Genomic DNA, 22,037 nt, shown 5'->3' on the forward strand with positions numbered 1-22,037 from the left:
TCCACTTCCGGGATTGCCCCGTTAGCGCCGGAAAATCTGCCGTATGACCTTATTTTTGGCCGGATTTCGCTAGCGCTTCCTTTGTGTTGTAATTCTAAACTCCGGTGGATTCATGAGGACTATGGGTAACTGCTCCTCAGATCTCTGCAGGGGTAAATCCAGACAGCTAGCTAGACTATCTGTCCAATCTGAGTTTTCTGTTGCACGAAACATCTTTTGAACGTACACACGTTCCACCAAAACAAGTTCCTTCCCGAGGCAGCCGCACCGGGGCTCGGGCAGCGCTTAGTGCCTCCCGTGACAATTGTGATTGATTTAAAGAAATGCCATTAAACCAGAGTACATTTTTCTCCCATCCCGGAATGCTGTGTGGACTAGCCAGACCCTCCTCTGCAGCGCTGTGGAGGAAGGTCTGGCAAAGCAAGACTAGGCCAAAGGCAACTGGATATTTTTTTTGGATAATAATAATCATGCATAATATCGGATAATATCAGTCCAGATGTGAAGTCCTGACCTGCCAGATGAACCCCCTGACTCCCTTAATGCTGCAGTGCACACTTAAATACTGCTTTAACACCTTTTAAAACTTTAATATCATTTTTTAAATTTCAGTTATTTGAAATCAAAATATAGCAAAATGATTGCAAAAATTATATAAGATATCTCAGCGTTTGTCATGGATATGGTTTGTTATGATGTGACAGAATAAATTGCTGGTGAGGGCTGCAAGATGTAGCTAAAAGCTCCAGAGGAAATTCTGTGTGTGTGTGTGTAGGGGGGGACTGATTTTACTGTCTGTTTATAGCTGTTTACAAGTTGTATAAAGCTTTTATTTTTGTGTCTCCTGAGGGAGCTTTGTGAAGTCCGATAGACAAATACAAAGTGTATTTAATGAAAAATATATATAATTATTGGTATGTTTGACTGCTGCATCAAAGGAGGCTTCAGTGATTTTTCTGTCTATCACAGAGTTAATTTCCACAGCAGGAGTTCAACCACGGGTTACTGTACACATCCAAAGCGTTTCCTTATATCCAGGTGTTGACAGTCTCTGCCATAAGCAACTCTTTGAATTGATCACTAGCTTTCTTTTCTGAATGGCACTCATGTTTATGAAACGGCCACTTAGCGGTCACTGACGGAGGGGCCCCTCATTCTCAAGACTGACCGGCACCACGGTGTGTGTGGTGGGGGATCGACGAGACCAACAGGACAAAACCATTTTTCACATTCCATCTGTGGCAACAGCAGCTGAACACACTGCTCCCTCTGGCGGCCATATTGGAAGTAAAAAAAATAAAAATGCATCACTGGGTTTTAAAATGAATGATAAATGATTTGACCCATGTTAGTGTTAGAGTCCACAGCCCTTTGTACATGCAAAAACAATATGAGTTTAGCTGAAGCTAATGTGAGCCCTCAGCTGTAGAGTTATTCAAATTGAGAGGCTAACTTCTTAATTAGTCTTTTTTTGTGCAAAAGTCCCTCTTTGTGTTTCCTTACTGAGCCATTACGGAAGGACATTCTCTGAGTCACATGGCCGGGACCACGCATAAACCAACATTACTGAGATTTCTAAAGCCTCATATTAGCATCAGCTAAACTTTAGAATACATGGTTGTCTTCATGGTTATATGATAAATAAAAAGCTAATCAGTTAATAGTTCAACATTTTATACGCTTATTCGTTTTCTTTAAGACAGTTAAGAAGATTAGTACCGCTTTTATGTCTGTGTAGTATGGAGCTAGAGAAAGGAGGCGCTTAGCTTAGCATAAAGACTGGAAGCTAGCCTGGCTCGCTCCCAAGTTACAAACCAACCCCTGTAAAGCTCGCTAAATAATTTTTTTATTTAAAGTGTAGCTGCATGAGCGACAAAAGACAAATTCAGCGACTAGCTAGTGAACATAGAGCTGCATTTAGCAGCTAATGAGCCAGGTATTTTTTCTCAGGAGTTGGCAGAGACTAAAACGGAGCCAAAAGGAGAGTGAATATTGGGATTACATTGTTCGGGTGGACTAGCCTGACGTCGACGAGTCTGATATTGCTCCATTGGGCTGTGATTATGGGGCGTGTTTCAACTGAACCAGGAAAGAAAATGCCTCTGCATTCAATTGGATAGACCTACAACCAATCAGAGCAACGGAGAGTCAAAGGCAGGCTTCGACCAACCCCCGAGGAACAGCGCCAGAAAGACCTTTCACATAGACTTTGCATGGCAAAAGATACTTCTATATTTCAGCGGATAATTTTTTTTTGGGGTACATCAACTCACACTAAACTAACAACACTTAAAGGGTCCTTGTTTAAAACGTCACGTTTTTAACATGTTTAACATTCACTAGTAGCCAAATCCAGAGTTATTAAACTAGGTATGATGAACGCGCTCCCAGCCCCCCCCTTCTTAATACATCAATGGCTTCGACAGAGCAAAGGCAGAGGCGGCGGTTTCCGTGTCGTGCGGACAGGTGTGGCAATGTGTATATATACGTGATCGCGGATCTCTTTTCCTTTTTTAAAATGAATGCGCTGTTGATATCTTCTATAACACACGCAATGACGGAATCTACACATCTCAATTCTCCAGCGGCAGCCACCTTTGTTGTAAACAAATTCAACCCAAGCGCTCTTTGGTGACGTGTTTGATTACGTTCATCATCGTATAGAGCCCGCCCTGACAATTTGATTGGTCCGAACAGCTCTGGTTCGAGCATAGCTGCTCCACAACGGATCAAGTCCAGACTGAACTTCCCAACCTCAAATGTTATGGGCGGGGCTAAGTTCGGCTGGCATCCAGGCTACGGGTGGACAGAAACAAGACTCTGAATGAATGCTAATGTTGCTGTCTGCTTGGTGTAACTAATATGTCAAATTTGCAGTGCTCCCTAGTGACCAAAAATATCAGTACTTTTAGGTTTAAACAACATTTCTGTCAAATGTTTGGTCAGTCATATTGCATTCTACCTCTTGTTCTCGTCTCAACAGTTCATATATAGCTGTTTTGTCAGTTGGTTCAATTAGTGTGAACATTTCCTAATCTCTTGGCAGCAACTAGTCTGTGTGGGACAACCCATTTTAATTTGGTGATGCGTAATCTGCTTTATAATAGGCCAGTTTTGAATTTACAAACAACTGATACAACAAGCTCCAGTCCAGGACACGATTCACTTACTTATTTTACAGTAGCCTACTGTATTTAATTGCAGTCAGTTCCACATTGGCTTGTGCTGAAATATCTATTCAGTGCTTTTCTTTTGCCGGCTCCTCCACAGTCAGTCTTAAAATCTTCCTTATCTGATGTCTGTGTGTAATTTGACCACACATGAAAGGAGGGACGATGAAAAGTCAGAAATGCAGAAAGGCGGAGTGACACGAATGAAAAGGATAAAGAAACTGACCCTGCCACCCAGAAACAACCACATCCACTACTAATTTCAATCCATTGAACACAACATGACTCTGCAACACAATCCAAGTCAAGGGAAATTACATTTGTTACAGTTGACATTTCTAGCTAGTCACTTCTCGGGAAAAACTACATTTGTAAACTCCCAGACTATCTTAAGAGTAAACATAATTTTTGTCTTTCTTTAAAAAAAAACACTTCTGTTTTTCGCTCCCATTTTCTGGTGGTTGGTGTTTCTTTTGGCTTATGAAGCTGAATCACTCCATCAGATAGGAAGCTAGCATAAGTGGCTGAATAGCACACAGTGTTGCTGCGGTTGCTGTTTTTTTGTTATGGCAACTAGAAGGATCCCTAAAACTTTCTCTAATCTCACTCCTCCCATAGAGCTGCACTAAAACATTTTCTATTATGGAAAACAGCAAAGCACTGACATACTGTATACACCAGTACATGAAACAGATCAGGCTGTGTTGAAGATAAATAACAAAACATTATCTGTTGCTCAATTGCTCGAGATATGTTTATGATCTAGAATATGAAAATATTCCTGAAATTTAAGTGGTCCAAATCTAATCTAATTTAAATGGCCCACTTGAAGCTTCCAAGTTGCATTCAAGAAAAAACAAACCAGAGTTTCTTATCTTGAAAGCGCTCCAGTGAGTTACAACAAACACAGAGTTTGTGGTAATTAATCTGAGCATTTAAAAAAATTATTGGCTTATCTTGGAAACGTGATTTAAACCCAGATGAAGGATAGGGAGTGGAGAGAGGTTGAAGGTTGGAAATAAACTATTGATAAAGATATAAAGTACTACCATTTTGTCCTGAATTTCCACGTCAAAATCCTTTAAGCAAGTTATGGAGAAACTGTTAGGAAGTGGATAGGAAAGACACTTGGTCTGGTATATCCTTGGTTTGAATTTCCTGTCTAGTCTCAAGATAAGCTGTACGAGGAGAGAAGTGAGGAAATAAGGTGAGCAGGGAGGGAGAGGGGAAATGGGAGGCTAAAAGGGTAGCCCACTGGGAGCCTTGGAGCCAGAAATAGAGACAACAGAGCTCAGATATTGTTCATGCATTAACTCTATACTGCCAGCCATTTTGCCAGAAATGAAAGGAACAAAGATTAAAGCTGGAGTTCAAATAGGGACGCTAGAAGTGAGTCAGAGCGATCAGTGCTGAGACAAAGTCAGTCTATACAACGGCATACTAAATTCATCCATGGTTTTGGCAATGATTCGAAAGGCCAGGATAATTTATATTTTAAAGTTAATAACGACATTTTACACTAATGTTAGAACACTTTACACTACAACAGACATCAAACTTGCCGAAGCAGCCACAGCAACTACACAGTCAACAACATGGAACTATTGCATGAGAACTGCAAGCATAGGAAGAGGGAGTGTTTCACAGACCTTTCACAGCGGCATCAAGTAACTGTATTATCGTGTCGGGGGAGCCGTTTATTTGGTATCTCATCTTTTGCTGAAAGCTGACATGTTCATTTGTTTTATGTCTGGACAAACAGTTGTTTTTCTGTCTCATTTTATGTCTCTATGAAACACCTGCCCCAGCTTCTGTCAACCCTTTAATACTGAGACAGTTGACATTATGATTCATTCTCTCTTCTTTTTTATATTTTTCATATTTTGCTTTACTTCCTTAAGTCTTCATTTCTCCTTAGAACTTTCTTTAACACAGCTGCTTTAACACCCAAAGACAATAGACTAAAGCACACTGACTCTGTTTCCCCATAGACTAGAAGATATGTCTAAATAACAGTTTGCTATGCATCCTGTATTGATTCATTTTCAGTTTTAACTGTGATGCGTCCTACTGTATGTACTGTATGTGAGCCTTACTGCACTTGTGAACCACATTTCCCATGTGTACTTGCATGTGCGTGATGTAGGCTATTTGATGCCATTATAAGCTCTGACATTCTCCTTTTGTCAAGCATTTGCCCTGATGAGGGTTTATGGACTAAACTTGTGCAGTGCATTTCTATCTCAAGATTTAAAGTTTTGGGCCTTTGCATTGTACCGTGTCTAAACTGCACGACTGATCTTTGCAAGATTATGCTGCAGAACTAGTGCCAATGTCAATTTGAATTAGATTTATACTTACTTTTGAAACTGAACCCAGAAGTTCATTTTGGCTCTTTTTCTCCTTACCGAAAAAGGGAACACTTAGTGGAGCATCCAGTTTCTAAATCTGGCCTCATAAATGTCATATTAACTCTTCATCCATCCAATAAAGCCCATTGCTGTCTTGTTCTAGGAAAAAAGGGGAGGAAATCCTTATTTATTCATTGGAGAATGCAGAAACACTTGATCCAGTGGCACACAGGAAGGAGGTTTTTAAGAGTGACATGTGTGTTTGTGTGTGGGAAGTAACGTTGGGGTTTCAAAAGAAAACACAAGGAAATTGGACTTGAAGTAGCTGCAAATTATAGGAAAAAAATCCCCATTTTTCACACATCATTTCTGGCATTCATTAAATGTCATCTCAGGATTTTTGACTCAGCGAATCAGACGACTTTATCTTTATCTCAACCTTTTTCCAGACTCCTGCTGCTTTTTAAAGGTCAAAGGGCAAAAAAGGTCCTGAGTTGGGGTCAGCAGACAATTTTTTTTAAGTGTGCGTTTGTGTGTGTGTGTAAAAAGGGTTTAGAGTGACAGTTCAGTGACCTAGAAAGAAATTCCAGATGCTGAGGAATTTTGTCTTTACTGGGAATTTAACTGTGTCATTGAGAGGAAAGGTCATGAGAACAGCAGAAAACACACACACACACACACACACACACACACACACACACACACACACACACACACACACACACACACTTCCCAACTTCCTTTTACATTCTTTTCTTGAACCAATTCCCAAATTTTTACAAATAGCACATACTGTACTTTATCAAATGCATCCACAGTTTGGGATTTTAAACCAACAACTAGTAAATTCTTTTGGTACCAAGAAGCTGTGACTTGCCCAGGAATTTCATCTTGTTGGGAGAAAAGGCCTCTGAAGCAACATTAGTCTATTTCCTTTGTGTTCCACTTCCGGGATTGATCCGGTGCTGCAGGAAATTCCGCCAGATGCATGTATTTTCTGTTTCCTTTCATATTCTTTGTGTTGGAATTTTAAATTTGGTGGATTTATGAGGACTACGGTTAACTGCTCCTCAGATCTCTGCAGGATAAATTGAGACAGCTAGCTAGACTATCTGTCCAGTTCTGAGTTTTCTGTCGCACGACTATTTTGCAGTGGCTCTGTGCAGAGTTTAGCACCGCCCATGACGATTCTGATTGGTTTAAAGAAATGCCATTAAACCAGAGGACGTTTTCCTCCCATCTCCTTTAGCGTGCTTTAGAGGAGGGTCTGGCAAAGCGAGACTAGAGCAACATTAACTCTACAGAACACTAACACCATTCTTTAAAAAACAATAGAAATGAAATACTCCTCAGGCTCAGGCCATTAAAGGTGCTTTCACACCTAGTTTGGATTCTTTTGGCTGAGCTATAGTGGAAAGGTTTACGTTGTCACAATAACAGGCAATCTATGGCTCGTAAATGAGAGTAGATTCAAAAGTATGTTGTGTTTTGGAGAGTTTGGTGATGAATTTGGGGGTTTTGAACAAATCTAACTACAGCTCCTCTGACTTCAGCGAAACATGGACTCTGGTCTTCATACCAGTTAAAACACATGAATACCTAGCTGAATATGGAAGTCTATGGCTGCAAATATTGACATTATAAATCATTCTCATTTTTGTGTTTGCAAGTTGGAAGACAGAATTAAAATTTTAAATAAAATACAATTTCCAATTTCATGTTTGAAAATGTGCAGGCCATAATAAAAAGTGTATTCCTGTTTTTAATGTCAATTTTGCAGCAGATAAGTTCCATTTTCAAGTTTAGGCTGCTTTTTATCTGTAGGATGTTTGTTCATTTTTATAATCATTATGGCAAAGATATGCTCTGTACACTGACAGTACACTCAATTTTAATTTTGGCATTAATCCTGTATTTTCAACTATTAAAATGTAAATTGGAAAATTATTTTTTTTATGTTGTGATACATAGTGGACAAATAGAAAATAACATTTTATTTTGATTAAATGACTGCATTTTATTTTTGGCAGCCATCGACTTCCATACGTATAAGCAGTTTGTCCTCACTTTGCTGTGTTATGCTTGGCTTTAAAATCAATAATTGTTCATTTTATACACTTGTATGCACTTTATTCTTCAATTTTATGTGTCTTATTCTATTTTAGCATTCACTGTTCTCTTTCATGACTGTTTTTAATTGTTTTTAAATGTGCTTTTAATGTCTTATGTAAAAGTGCTTTGAATTGCGTTGTTGCTGAAATGTTCTATATAAATAAACCTGCCTTGCCTTCCCTTCCGGCTGTCAAATGTCAGCATGTGTCCCAGTGTAAAAGCCTTGAACGCTTGTATTTTGAGGTCATTTCCTGTTTTGCTTCTGACTACTTTCTTAATAAGTCTGCAACAGAGAGGACAGAGACTTGCATTTCATTTATTTGGTGAGTAAAGTTGAAATGTGGCATTGTTCTTACCTTAAACCAAATGGAAAGTTTTTGAGCATCATTTAGTTGCAAACAAATCTCAATTAAAACCAAAATAAAGGAAATTGACAAGTAGGGGGGTAAAATGACACTGTGTTATTTGACAGGACATTAAAAAAACTTTTCTTCCATGCAATTGTCTTGTCAGTTATTCTTTAATAATTTCTTGCATTAAATTCAATTTTGTCATGAGCGATTTTTCAGCCTCAAGAAAACTGAGGCATGAATTGTGTCAGTGACGCACTCACTATCCATGGGAAACATGCCACGTTTCTGACACAACACCAGCTGTTTGTTTAGCGGTCTGTGACATGTTCGCTTTGAGCAGCATCCTGGGAAGAGGTCACGTTGACCACGAGCTCCTTCCAAAACACAGAGAAGAGCTTAGTTTGCAGAAAGCTCCATTCAGTCTTTGTCTTTATCCATCTGACGACCAACAACTTCAAAACGCTTTTATCACTGCAGAAACTTTTCATGCCATTAACAGCTTGAGTTTCCAAACTTAAGTCTTCGATATCGAGGCCTCTTCCATTTTTCTTCATCCTTCCATCAAGAAGGACAACAACCTTTTATTTCCATGTTAGCTCTTATCTTTGCCGTGTTGTTTTGGTCCCATCCTGTGATCACAGAGTTGTGGATGACTTGACTTTGGAGGAGAGGACCTGCCTGAACCTCCTCTTCAGCTCCTGCATGTTGGGAGATTTAGGTCTGGCCAGGTGGAGGCCTCCTCTTCGTTTCTCCCCGTTCCCTCCTCCCAGCGCCCGGATCACCTGGAACACGGAGACCACAGTGACTCGCTGAAATAAATCCACACCTGGGAACAAGTTTACTTTGCTTGAGCAACCCAACACCCACTTGTTTAGACTTGCCTTTGTATATATATTTTTTCTATTTTTACTCTTATTATAATTGAATTACCAGCCGCGACACACACTTTGATTAAGGCGGTAGACCAGCAACTCCTGTGATCTGTAAAGGTAAAATCACAGCCTCTTCCACAGCAGTAGCTTCCGTGTCGGTACTCCTGTTTACTTTTTAAAACTCGGGGGCATGCCGACCGCCATCTACTGTAGGTAATACACTGACCATGGATAAGTACCTCATACAACCCAACTTAAAGGTCCCATGGCATGGAAATGTCACTTTATGAGGTTTTTTAACATTAATATGAGTTCCCCCAGCCTGCCTATGGTCCCCCAGTGGCTAGAAATGGTGATAGGTGTAAACCGAACCCTGGGTATACTGCTCTGCCTTTGAGAAAATGAAAGTCAGATGGGCCAATCTGGAATCTTGCTCCATATTAGGTCATAAGGTGGAAGGTTACCGCCCATTTCTCTGCTTTGCCCGCCCAGAGAATTTGGCCCACCCATGAGAGAGAAACATCATGGCTTTCAAACGAGCAAAGTGGCAGTTGGTCAAGGCCATTTAACATGTTCGAGAAACTGCTCTCTCGACTAGCAGAAAAGGAAACTGACTGCCTAAACACACTCAAATGTAATCAGCCTCTGGGCTAAAGACTCATATTTCTCCACCAGGAAAACAAATACACCTTTTGCACATGGACTATGGACTGTCTGACTACCTCTGATCACTATGCACTTTATTAATGCACCTCAACAATGCACTATATATGATCATACTGCATTCTGTCTCTACTATTATATGGACTATGGACTGTCTGATTTCTCAGAACTATGCACTTTATTTGCTAATGCACTTTAATAATGGACTAACATGATCATACTGCATTCTGTGTTTTATGTCTTTTTTAAGCACTGTTATAATGATTGCACTACTGGTTAGATGTTAAACTGCATTTCATTTTACTGGTTGTCCTTACATGTGCAATGACAATAAAGTTGAAAATAATCTAATCTAATCTCATAAAGAACAGACCAATATGGGCTGGTTTAACTCTTTTTGAGTGTGGGCATCAGCGGGAAATAACCTGTAATCATAATTCCCACAGGAAGTGAAGCCCCCTTAAAGTTTGTTGGATTTAAAGTGAATAACGTCCTGATATCTGCCTATGAAAATGCTGTCATGAGAACCAAAAAGTGTTCTGCAGACAAAACCAGAGCTACAACTGTGTTTCCTCATCCTTAACTGGCCGGTTAACACAAGACCAAAATAAATAAGCAAAGATAAAAAAAAGTCCCACCTCCTGACAGAGATGTAGGAAGGTGGAGTGGACTCCCTCGTGGTTCTCTCTGGCCGAGGCCTCAAAGTAAACTCCTCCTGTGAGCAGAGGCAGTTTTATCTCTTAGATAACATTCCTCATACATTAGGCAGCATGCAGGATATAGTTTACATAAAGAGATAGAGATGTGTGTGTGTGTGTGTGTGTGTGTGTGTGTGTGTGTGTGTGTGTGTGTGTGTGTGTGCGTGTGCTACTGTGGGAAAGTCAGTTTTTTGCATGATTTGGAACTGTACTTAAAAGTACTGTTTGTATGTGTGATATTGCATTTTAAATATGATATATTAAAAAGGATGTATGGTCTTGGAGAAAACAAGCAGAGAAATGACAAAAGATTGAGAAAGACTACAAATCATAAAAAAAATATTATGGTGGAGAAAAAAGAGAAAAAGACCAAAATTACACAGCAAAAGAACAGGAGAAGATAAAGATAGACCTATCACCTAGTGAAGCTGCTAACGTCTCGCCTTCGTCTGCTGACACTTGTCTGGCTCTAAGCAAGTCGCTCTTGTTGCCAACCTGCAGCAGATTACAGATTACAGGATAGATGAGGTAATGGGGATTAGGGTCAGTAGGTGACTGTTCTAGACGGGAGTGCAAGATATTGGCTAAACGCTGAAGCCATTTGACATTTAAAATAACCCTTTGTCAGCAATAAATCAAAACTAACTAAACAGTCAAATGAAACCACTTTTTTCCAACAGCTCAAAACATTTTTTTTTAATTTTTTTTTATACATTGGATTTCCCTGTCCCACTGACCAGTATAACAGGTATATTTCCAGAGGGGTGTATGCGTCTGACGTGTTGGTACAGCGGCTGGATGGTGCGGTAGCTGTTGTGGTCCGTGATGGAGAAAACCAGCACGTAACCGTCTGCCCAGTAGATGGACCTACAAGAGCAGTTATTGTACAGTTATTGCAGGATATTACTTTCTTAGTTTAATTAATATTTAAGCAAATAAGTCTGACCTGTTGATCTGCTCCTGGCAGTACAGGCCTTCAGCATCATCCTGAAAAAAATGAAATGCATAATTACTTCGATAAATAACTTTAAATAACAATTACATTATCTGTCAACTATAGTAATAGTTTTAAATACTTCAAGTGAATACAATGCTTTGATGAATTTCTCCTATAGGAGACATAAAGGCTTATCTTATCTTATCTTATTTTAAAGGGGTGATAGAATGCAAAACCGATTTTACCTTGTCATAGTTGAATAATGGGTAAATAGGACATACATAGAAGCTCAAAATCCCACTGATACCCCTGTCCTCTGCAAATCTCACATTTTAAAACTGCCGCTGAAAATCTCAACAAAGCTGGAAGCTGACGTCAGCATCCCAACTCCTAGTCTTTGTCACGCCCCAACATTTGCATAGGCTACACCACTGACCTGAGGTCAGCTTAGTCTTCTGAATCTAGCTAGGTCATGCAGATCTCCAGAGGTCCGCTAGTTAATTACTAAATTCACTTCTGAGACTTTTTCATGTGAGAAATCAACTATGTAGAGGTCAAATATGGGCAGTTTTACAAAAATTGATGGCTAATTGCAAATTTTGTCCGACGGTGTGTCGCAGTTCAGCAGGAGCTCAGCTGGCTACGTGACAGCGGCCGGTGCTGCCTCGCCGCCCGGCGTGTCCTACTTCATAGACTCGCTGTGAGCTAGCTGGATCTCCGTCACGAAGGGAAGCCCGCGGCGATCCATACACGCGCAAAGTCACCGGTTCTGGGTTACTGGACTACAAAATGCCAAGGCCCTGATGGAGCTCCAGGGCCTGCAGCTAGCTGCAATTCATGACTGAAGGGACAGTAGCAGCTAACGAAATCCCTAATGTTCACAAAAATGCATTAAATTGAAATCGGACACCATAGTTAGCTTTATAAGACCTTGGGGTAGATGTTATATAAGTGGCGTGACGAAATTCAAACTGTAAATATACTTTAATTATGCCGAAAGTGAAGCAAACTAGCCGCGATCTGTACACATAGGATTGGAGGGACAGTAGCAGCTAACGAAATCCCTAATGTTCACAAAAATGCATTAAATTGAAATCGGACACCATTGTTAGCTTTATAAGACCTTGGGGTATATGTTATATAAGTGGCATGACGAAATTCAAACTAAATATACTCTAGTTATGCTGGCAGCTGGCGCCAGCCAGCTCCGCGGAGCTTCGCGGAGCCCCGAGCCCTGGTGGTCCAGTAGCCGAGAAACAGTGACTTTCACTGGGTATGGAGGTTGCCGTTTTCTCGTCAGACTGTGTGGAGCTCCTAAAGTCCGACACGTCTTACCAAATTTGCAATTAGCCATCAATTTCCGTAAAACGGCCCATATTTGAGCTTTATATAGTTGATTTCTCGCATAAAAAAGTCTCAGAAGTGAATTTAATAACGAAATAGCCCAACAAACAACGTATAACTTTGCAGTGTCTGAAATATGAGACCTGCTGTCTCGTCTCCAATGTGTTTCTATGTGGTTCGCTCAAACCAATCAGCGCACAGCTCATCTAAATATTCATGAGCATACCATATTTGGAAGAAAAGCTCTTGTTCCAAATAGAGCCATATTCACAGGGTAGTTAAGGGCCTAATAAAATAGCATTCGGGCAATTTTCAGCCCAACCAATGTTACATACCCTATTAGGAGACCTTAAGGAACAGTGTGAAATACCCTATATAATCATTCTATCACCCGTTTAATACTTTGTATTGTTGAGAATGGGGACTGACTCAAGTGGCTTCCTATTTTCAACCACTTCCTCATTCCTCTGAGTTAAAGCAGCTGCGAGAGACTATCGAGACTGTGCTCTGCAGAAAACCATCCATCATTTGTTAAACTGGTTTAAAATAACCTGTAATTACTTTCCAGCTTCAACCAAGTCGTTTCAGTTGCATAAACTTGAAAGAAAACTGCTGAAGTGTCCACAGCTATCCAGAATCATTTAAAAGCATCATGCTGAGCAGCTTAAAGGGATAGTTCAGATATTTTGAAGTGTGGTTGTATAAGGTACTTCTCCATAGTCAGTGTGTTAGCTACAGTAGATGGAGGTCGGCACGCCCCCAGTTTAGAGAAGCAGGCAGGAGTACCGACGCGGAAGCTAAGCAATGTCCTGCTGTGGACGGGGGCAGCAGCTAAACGTATTTTAGCCACCTAAAAAAATCTATATCAGTTAAAGTGTACACTATATTTAGAATTTCTTTACCTTGCCGTCAGACTGCCCTTAACGACAAGTAACTCTGAAGCCGTTATGTCCATCTATGCTCTCAGCCACCAGAGTCCTTTGACAAAAACAGTCATTTTACTTCGCAGAACACGGGAGTTGTTGGTCTACTGCTGCCTCGATAGGTTAGTTAGTGTGTTATATTGTGTGACTTTGGTGTCACAAAGCGTTAGTTTGCTAAGTCACACAATAACACAAGCAAACTATCCAATGAAACAGCAGACAAGCAACTCCGTTGTGCTGAGAGGTAAAATTACTGTTTTTGTCAAAGGAGTCTGGTGGCTTTGAAGAGAGCATTGATAACGGCTTCAGTTCCCCGTTGTAAAGGGTTGTCTGACAGCAAGGTCAAGCGGTAATAATAATATAAAAAATGTTTAGCTGCTGCCCCCGTCCACAGCAGTACATTGCTTAGCTTCTGTGTTGGTACTCCTGCCTGCTTCTCCAAACTGAGGGCGTGCCGACTGCCATCTACTGTAGCTAATACACTATGGATAAGTTCCTCATACAACTCCACTTCAAAAAAATTCCCTTTAAAGTGAGTGAGCAGGAGGTGATTTTACTGAAAAGTCCCATTGCCAAGACATGTTGTTGACATGGCTGTTTATGGACACACACCAGCTGGTTCAGAGATTGAATTTATGACTCCAGACCCACCAGACCACCAGACCACCCAGTCTAACTGTTCAGGAACAGTTAGACTTCAGGTTTAGCAGTTCCTTAAACTCATAAAAAAAAAATCCTCATGCAGCTTTTAACAATCTTTCAGAAGCTCAGTAACTTCTCGACCTCTCTGCTTTGCACACACCAATTATTTCTGTCTAATCTCTGGAAGCCGTTCACCATCATCCTCTATCCTGCCATGAGGGACTTCCTCACCCTCCGTTATCTTCCTCCGGTGGAGGGAGGAAAGGAGCGGCTCTGAGGCCGGCTTTTGTAAACAGACTGCCAGTGTGGAGCAGGGTGAGCTGTGTGGGACTTTGCGCTCGTTATACTCGAGGAGATGCTCCTAAGGTCACTTCCTCTCACTTCAAACACATTCCAGAAATTGCTTTTAAGATAAAAGCATTTATTTATTTTTTTTAAACGCCTTTGATGAGTTCAACTTTCAGATGGATAGATACCTTGAGTTTTTTTTTAACGTTTCAAATCAACTTATCAATTAGAGATGCAAATATTTCAAATCCCACTGTAAATGCAAGATGTATGCTTGGTTTATAATATAGTGTCAACCAATTACTAACAATGGAAATATACTACATTTAAATGGGGAAAACATCTTGAAGATATTGTTTTGTTTGTGCCACAGCTTCATCCACAAGTGAGTCAGTGAGTATGAGTAAGGACAGCTGTGGCGGCAGATGTTGGAAGTGGATGAAGCAAACATAGATGGTGCAAAAGGCTTGGTGACATAGTGACTACAAACAAAGCTAGTTAGAGAATTACTTTAGCTAGCGAGGTAACTGCCACTGCTACTGAACAACAGCGTAGGAAGTTTGCTATCGATCAAAGCTGAGAATTAGGGAATCAAAATTCACTAAATTGAGTTTGATGCGAAAGCTGTCCATGATGATTCCATTGAAAGGAATTGATTTGGCTCTGAAGTTTTGAAAGCTGGGGCAATAAGTGGGCTACTGGCCATCTAAAATAAATTTATGTGTAAGGATATATCAGCCTTTATCGACCTACAAATATGAAAAATCACACACATAAATATATCTTGTGCATGCAGACAAACCTCAAGAGTGAGAGAGAGAAAAAAGATTGTTATATGCTAAAACAAAAAGCACATTATTTAAAGTGTTCATATTGTGCTTTTTGGCTTTTCCCCTTTCCTTTATTATGTTTTGTGCACATTATAGGTTTACAAAGTAACCCAAATTGTAGGTTTATTTAAATCACTAAGCTATTCCAAATGTCTGTTGTTGACTTGCCATTTTCCAGTGTTGAGATTCAGTAGTGAGCTATCTTGTTTCCTAGCCAGGCTTACTTCTGACCTTATTAACTCAAACCACAACCGTCCACTCACAAAGAAGTTATCACTATGACCCTCCACCAATCAGGCTCTTCTTCTCCTCTGTCATTACCTCCTTGTGCAGTTGTTAAATAACAACACACCCTGAGGACAACATTTTTGTAACTCTGAGATGGAAACATGGCTGCTGTCTCTCAACCTCCGTCAGTTACCTGGAGAGCGACACAGGGAGTATCCTGGATCTGAAGCGACACTTCCTCCCCATCCAGTGTGACCTTTCTGGAGTAGAGGGCTCCTGGGGACAATGAAAGAGACAGGATGAATGAATAGATGGATGAATCAATAGTGGGGGGTTTTCTAGAGCGGAGGACTTTTGCAGAGGTAATGCATTTATTTCTGCTGCTTACTTTGACAAATATTTCTCATGTTATTCCAGACAAGATGGGCAGAAACTCACCAGTGTTTGCTTCATAATCCCCAATAAATCTCTTGGTCAGAAACCTGACAATCAGAGCTGAAAAGAAACAAGAAAAACTCTGAATCAGGGAGGCAGAAAATTAAATTAAGGAGTGCAATGACAAAGGGAAGACACATAACTCAAGATTATATATGGCAATGTATTAAACATGTACTACACAAAGTAAAATGTGTATCTAAAGCTGCTGTTGGTTGTTGTTTCATCTCAAACTTCTTGTGCTTAAAATAAAAAAGAAGTATAGGAAAAACACACTAACCTGCCCAAACCTACTGACCTATAGAACACGTAAACGTTTGCAGATGTTGCAGGAATTTCCTTTTTTTTCCCGGTGACATACATTTTTTTGATTTTCATTGCAGAGAGATGAGCCAACAAACAGGCCCAAAGTCTGAAGTAAGAAAATAATTTACCAATACTCCCAATCTGATGTTGCAATCTCTCATCTGTGTGTACTGGTAAATGATTATCTCATCTATGTCTTGTTTTTTTGGGTTCTTTCTAACTCTGATTCAAACTTTTGTGAAGCCAGTTTCATTTCAGTACAAGCTTTTGTTTCCCATTAGTGCTAAAGGATAACTCAAAGGAAATCACACAATAAACTGTTTGACTGAGTAGTACTCCATCTCATGAGTAAACAGACCGTAAAACTCAAGTACAACTTCTACTACTTCTATTTTCACTATGAAGTCAGAAATACTTGTTTCAACATGAACTATGGTGACGTTTAATACTTGTCTGTGCGCCTTCAGTTCTTGAAAACACATTAATAATTGATTATAAAACGGGTAGCTCAAATGAAGCAATCTGATTGGTTCATAGCCGTCGTATAATAACCACATACAACGGCTATGACGTCTAATTCCTTTGCACAGTGAGCATTACTGCGCGTCTGAGAAAAAAAACGTTGGACTATCAAACTGATAGCTGGTACCATGAGGGAAGCCGTTCACCTGCACACTCATACCAATACACAGAGCTGGTTTAAAATCGGCAAAGTATTCCTTTAAGTGTACTATTTAGAATGCCGCCAGACAGCCCTTTATGACGCGGAACTGACGCCGTTATCTATGCTCTCTTCAAAGCCACCAGACTCCTTTGACAAAAACACAAATTTTACCTCACAGAACACAGGAGTTGCTGGTTGGTTGCTGCCTCCATTGGTTACTTCGTTTGTGTTATTGTGTGACTTTGAACGAACTCTTTAGCGTGCTAGCTGCTAGTGTAGGCTAACATTACTGTACAGAGGCGATTCTAGGATCAGACCTTTAGGGGGGCTCATCCCCTAATGAGAATGTGACACGGATATAGTGCATGCAAAATTGTTAACCCCCCCTGCTAAATCTTTGATTACATTAGCCGATAATCTCTGAGCTAGCTACTGAACAACAACGTCAGCTAACATTTTTCGACACTATTAACACTATGATGGAGCTAAACCGAACACTTTATAAGTCACAGTGATAACGACCAATTTCCAACATTCAGCAATTTTAGTTGCTTACGTTTCAATTTGGGTTCTAATCTGCGCCATGAAATTACCAACTTCTTCTCTGGGGACTACCAACGTTAAACTTTACAACCGCTCTCCCTCTGACAGATTAGATAGAGACTCAGCCAAAGGCGGGAGTCTGGCACAACCACCTCCAATTGGCCAACAGTAAGTTTCTGTTAACCCTTTCCTTGACTGGGTTACAGGTGCATAGCATCGGCGACAGCGACACAGAATATTAAACCTGTTTCAAGCCCTTTGAACCTGTAATTGTTTGTCCTCTGTCACTAACAGACAAGTTCGCAAACTTTAACTTGAAGCACAGAAATTGATTAAAAAAAAATTATTATAATTTTTAGGGGGGCTGAGATGAAATTTAGGGAAGCTTGAGCCCCACTAAAAAGGATCTAAAATCGCCCATGGTACTGTACTTAGCCTAGAATCGAGGCGGAGGAAATTAAGATGTAGGCCCTATATCTTAATTTCAATGGGAGCTTTCTATTGGTTATATTTAGTGGTGGGAAGTAACTTATTACATTTATTTAAGTATACCGTAGCCTCCTCGAGGTACTTGTAGTTTACTTGAGTATATTTATATTTAGTTTTATGTCATTCAGTGGGAAATATTGTACTTTTTACTCCAGTACAATTTTCAGTTAAGATTGAACAGCCAAAACATATGATCTAAAACTGTGCACGCTGCAGATTAATCTACTGGAAATGATATGTAATAGTTGAAATTAGAAGCAGTACAGCTAACACATTATTAATGATAATCCAAAATATAATAAATAATACACTCTGTCACACTCAACAACACTCTGAAGGGTGTCATTCTGCATACAAATGATAGTTTAGGAAGGCCACATTGTTTTGTACTATGCATGCAGGACTTTTAGTTGTAATGGAGTAGTTTTTTAACATTTTTTTAACATATATATATATATATATATATATATATATATATATATATATATATATATATATATATATATATATATATATATGCTATTGCAAAATATCGCCCCCTGTCGTACCGATCTGGTTATTTATTACAAACACTACTTCCCTTCGATATCCTCCTCTATTAAACAAATGGTATCACAAAGTTATTGCTGACAATAACAAGCTGCATAACGGTTTAATGTGTGCTTATTATCACATATTATTGAAATGCATGCAATCCCAGCCGCCCTGCCTTTCCGCCTTTTTTAATCCCTTATGGCAAATGTGAAATTCAGTTTGGCCATGAACAGACTTTCCCTGCCCTAATTCTTCCATCCATCCATACCGGTTTTCCCGACGTTGCTCGCCCCCAGCACCACAATCTTCACCGTCTTGTTGGGCAAACAGTCCAGCAGGGGATACTCCGGTATGGGGACCAGCAGAAAGTTGCCAGACCCGCTGCTGCTGTTCATGGTTCCCGGTGCAGGGTCGCCAGTCAGCCGCATTTAGCTCCCCTCTGCCCTCAGATCAGCTCTGCTCTGTGGGAAAATCACAGTCCGGCAAACCCCCTCCGCCCCGAGGAAAATCACTCCAATAGTCCCATAATGTTTCTGCAGAGACAGCGTGGAGAGCTCCGGGTCTCCTGAGGTAGCCTATCCTGTCTATTCTTGGTAGTTTATAATTTCTGCAGGAAACAAAAGTAGTTTTCCTTTGTGTTAAAGGTGCAAAATTCCCAAATATTTTCCAAGTATCTCAGCTCCAGTTCAGAGTTTTCCTCCACTGAGTGCATAGAAAAAGTTTTAACCCCTCTGTGGATCTTTCAGCAGCAACGAGAAGTCATCTTTTTCACAAAAATCCCAACACAGTTTTTTTTAACGTAAGATACATAAATATTTGCAACAAAAGAAAGGATTCCAGTTCGCACCGATTCCAGATGCAACTGAGTGCGGACAGAGAGAAGAGAGACAGAGAGAAGAGAGACAGAGAGACAGAGAGAGAGAGAGAGAGAGAGAGAGAGAGAGAGAGAGAGAGAGAGAGAGAGAGAGAGAGAGAGAGAGAGAGAGAGACAGAGAGAGAGACAGAGAGAAGAGAGACAGAGAGAAGAGAGACAGAGAGACAGAGAGAGAGAGAGAGAGAGAGAGAGAGAGAGAGAGAGAGAGAGAGAGAGAGAGAGAGAGAGAGAGAGAGAGAGAGAGAGAGAGAGAGAGAGAGAGAGAGAGAGAGAGAGAGAGAGAGAGAGAGAAAGAGAGAGGAAGGGAGACTCTGAACCGTCCTCTCTAATATTCCCATGAGACCTGTTTAAATTGGGCTCCTCTTTCCAGCATTACACTGCCGATCAATGTCAACATTTTTGTAATGACATTATTAAAAGTCAACATTATTGGATATTGTGAGATTTAAGACTTAGTCAACATTTTGACCTACTAATTTAGAAATCTAAAATAAGTCATGACTTTTAAAATCAGTCAGAGTGTTAAGCAAGATTGTTGACATTGGATCTCAAACATATTTTATTATTTATCAACATTTGTTTTCATATTTTTTGGTAGAAATGAGCTTCCATATTATTTACATACAGCACCTGGCTGTGAATAAATATCTTCGGTAAAGAAAAAAATAGATACAGTATATAAATGTTCTTCAAGGTTTATGACTTATGAGTCTATGAAAAGAGAGAAACTAAAGAGAAAAGGGAAATAAGAGTTTAAAACATAACCATAACACAACCTTCCTTGTAAGGTTAATATGTTTCAGGGAAATGGTAGCCTCATCTGTAACCCTTATATCATACAATAACTGTATTAAAGTGGTTGAAGAAGTAGCAATACCCAAGTGTACAAACACTCTGTTACAAGTAAAAGTAATCTGTTGAAAAATTTAAAGTAAAATTGCTAAAGTATTAGCATGAAAATATATAAGCCACATATACTGTATTTAACAAAAGTTAAATACTCACTATGTGGAATGGCCCATTCAGATTATGTGGATTATAGGCTAATAAGGATACATTTTTCATCTGTTAAAGGTGGGGATGCTGGGTAAAAAAAATGTACTGGAGTAAAAAGTATGCTACAATATTTCCCTCTGGAATGCAGTGGGGTACTTTACTTGAATTTTATTCAAGTAATAACCTCCATTTACCTCCAAGTACCTCAAAATTATACTTAAGTAAGCTACAGTAGGCCTACTCGAGTATATTTAGGCTACTTAGTTACTTTCCCCCCCTGGTAGTAATGTTATATGAGGAATTCTCTCAAACCTCCAAGGACACAACAGTTTGGGGTAATTATGGAATAGTGAGACCTAAATGTTGACAAAAGCACCGCCCGCCGTTTCTAGCCACCTTGTCAGGAATCGAACAAACCATCAAGTTGCGTCGGTGACACTCCCTCACAGCCTCCCCAGGCTGGACGGGAGGAAGCTGGCAGAGACATCGAGTTTTACATTCAAAATAAGATACAACAAATACATTTTTCACAAATAAATAAAAAAAATACAAGTTCTTATCTAAGGTAAACTCATTGGTTTTTTTTCCTGGAGCTTTCTAGTGCATCTCATAGTCTCCCTCAGAGCATAAATATGTTGTAGTGTAATAAAAATAGCACGTTGAAGCATTAGGTGAGAAAAGTAAACAGTTAAAAGTGAATTACTCTATATATACGAAGATGTTTCATTTACAGGATTGTTCCGGTGCCAACATCCTGTTTTTGAGTAAAATTCTCATCACACACTTGACTGCCATTTTAATTCCAGAGATCGCCTCCCTACATGCACGTTCCACCAAAACAAGTTCCTTCTTGCGTCTATTTTGCAGAGGCACCGTACCGAGACGATTGTGATTGGTTTATAGAAATGCCGATAAACCAGAGCACGTTTTTCTCCTATCTCGGGATGTTGTGTGGACTAGCCAGACCTTCCTCTGCAGCGCTGTAGGTCTGGCAATGTGAGACTAACAGTGAATTAAAAACAACTGAATGCATTACCTACTTTAACTAAAAATATATGTTGCTACTACGATAAAGTAAAGGAAAAAAAGGACATTTTGAGAGTTATATATACTATATAGTAGGCCTATATATTGTCACTTTTCCTATGTACTAGGGCTGAAACGATTCCTCGAATAACTCGAATAATTCGATTACAAAAGATCCTCAACGCAAAATGATTTGCCTCGAAGCTTCGTTAAATCAATGTTACCAACGCTGTATTGCTGACTGACGGTGTTTCCACACGGATCATTATTATTGTCGCACACCAGACGCTGCTCAGTCTGCTGGCGACACATGCCAGAGCGTAAATAGTGAGGGGCTAAGAGAAGAGACAGGCTGGAGGAAACGACAGAAAGTGTCCAAAGTTTGGAATCAGTTCAAACTTAGTTAAAACGAGAACTCTGTACAACTTACCACAATAATAGCACGACGTCAATGCTTCAGCATCTCAACAGAAGACATTTCTCATCCATTCCACGAAGCGGACACGACAAAAGTAAATAACGGAGTTGTATGGACGATGAAACTACACCAAACACAACAACTAGCAAAAACAAAGACAAGAAAATACGTAGTGGTGACCACAATTTGCTCTAAAGAGCCGACTTGTTGACTATCCCTTCGAGAAACAGCTGATTGTTGAGCACCACTCTCTCTCACTCTCTCTCTTCACGGAGAAACAGCTGATCAACGATCTACTAGCATAAGTATAACCTAGCTGTGTGACATTGTAATCAAATATA

General features: G+C 39.9%; 1 protein-coding gene across 1 annotated transcript; it reads right to left on the reverse strand.

Moving 5' to 3' along the window:
* Nucleotides 1–7,929: 7,929 nt before the first annotated feature.
* On the reverse strand, nt 7,930–19,286 carry rasl11a (RAS-like, family 11, member A). Its single transcript, XM_078276299.1, has 8 exons — nt 18,651–19,286; nt 15,850–15,906; nt 15,605–15,687; nt 11,166–11,206; nt 10,957–11,086; nt 10,639–10,714; nt 10,160–10,236; nt 7,930–8,768 (listed from the first exon to the last, which is right to left on the reverse strand). The coding sequence occupies exons 1-8, from the start codon at nt 18,808–18,810 to the stop codon at nt 8,622–8,624; spliced, it is 771 nt and encodes a 256-aa protein (XP_078132425.1). The 5' UTR covers nt 18,811–19,286; the 3' UTR covers nt 7,930–8,621.
* Nucleotides 19,287–22,037: the final 2,751 nt, after the last annotated feature.

This window comes from Sander vitreus, chromosome 19 (assembly GCF_031162955.1).
Source record: "Sander vitreus isolate 19-12246 chromosome 19, sanVit1, whole genome shotgun sequence".
Classification (NCBI taxonomy): Eukaryota; Metazoa; Chordata; class Actinopteri; order Perciformes; family Percidae; genus Sander; species Sander vitreus.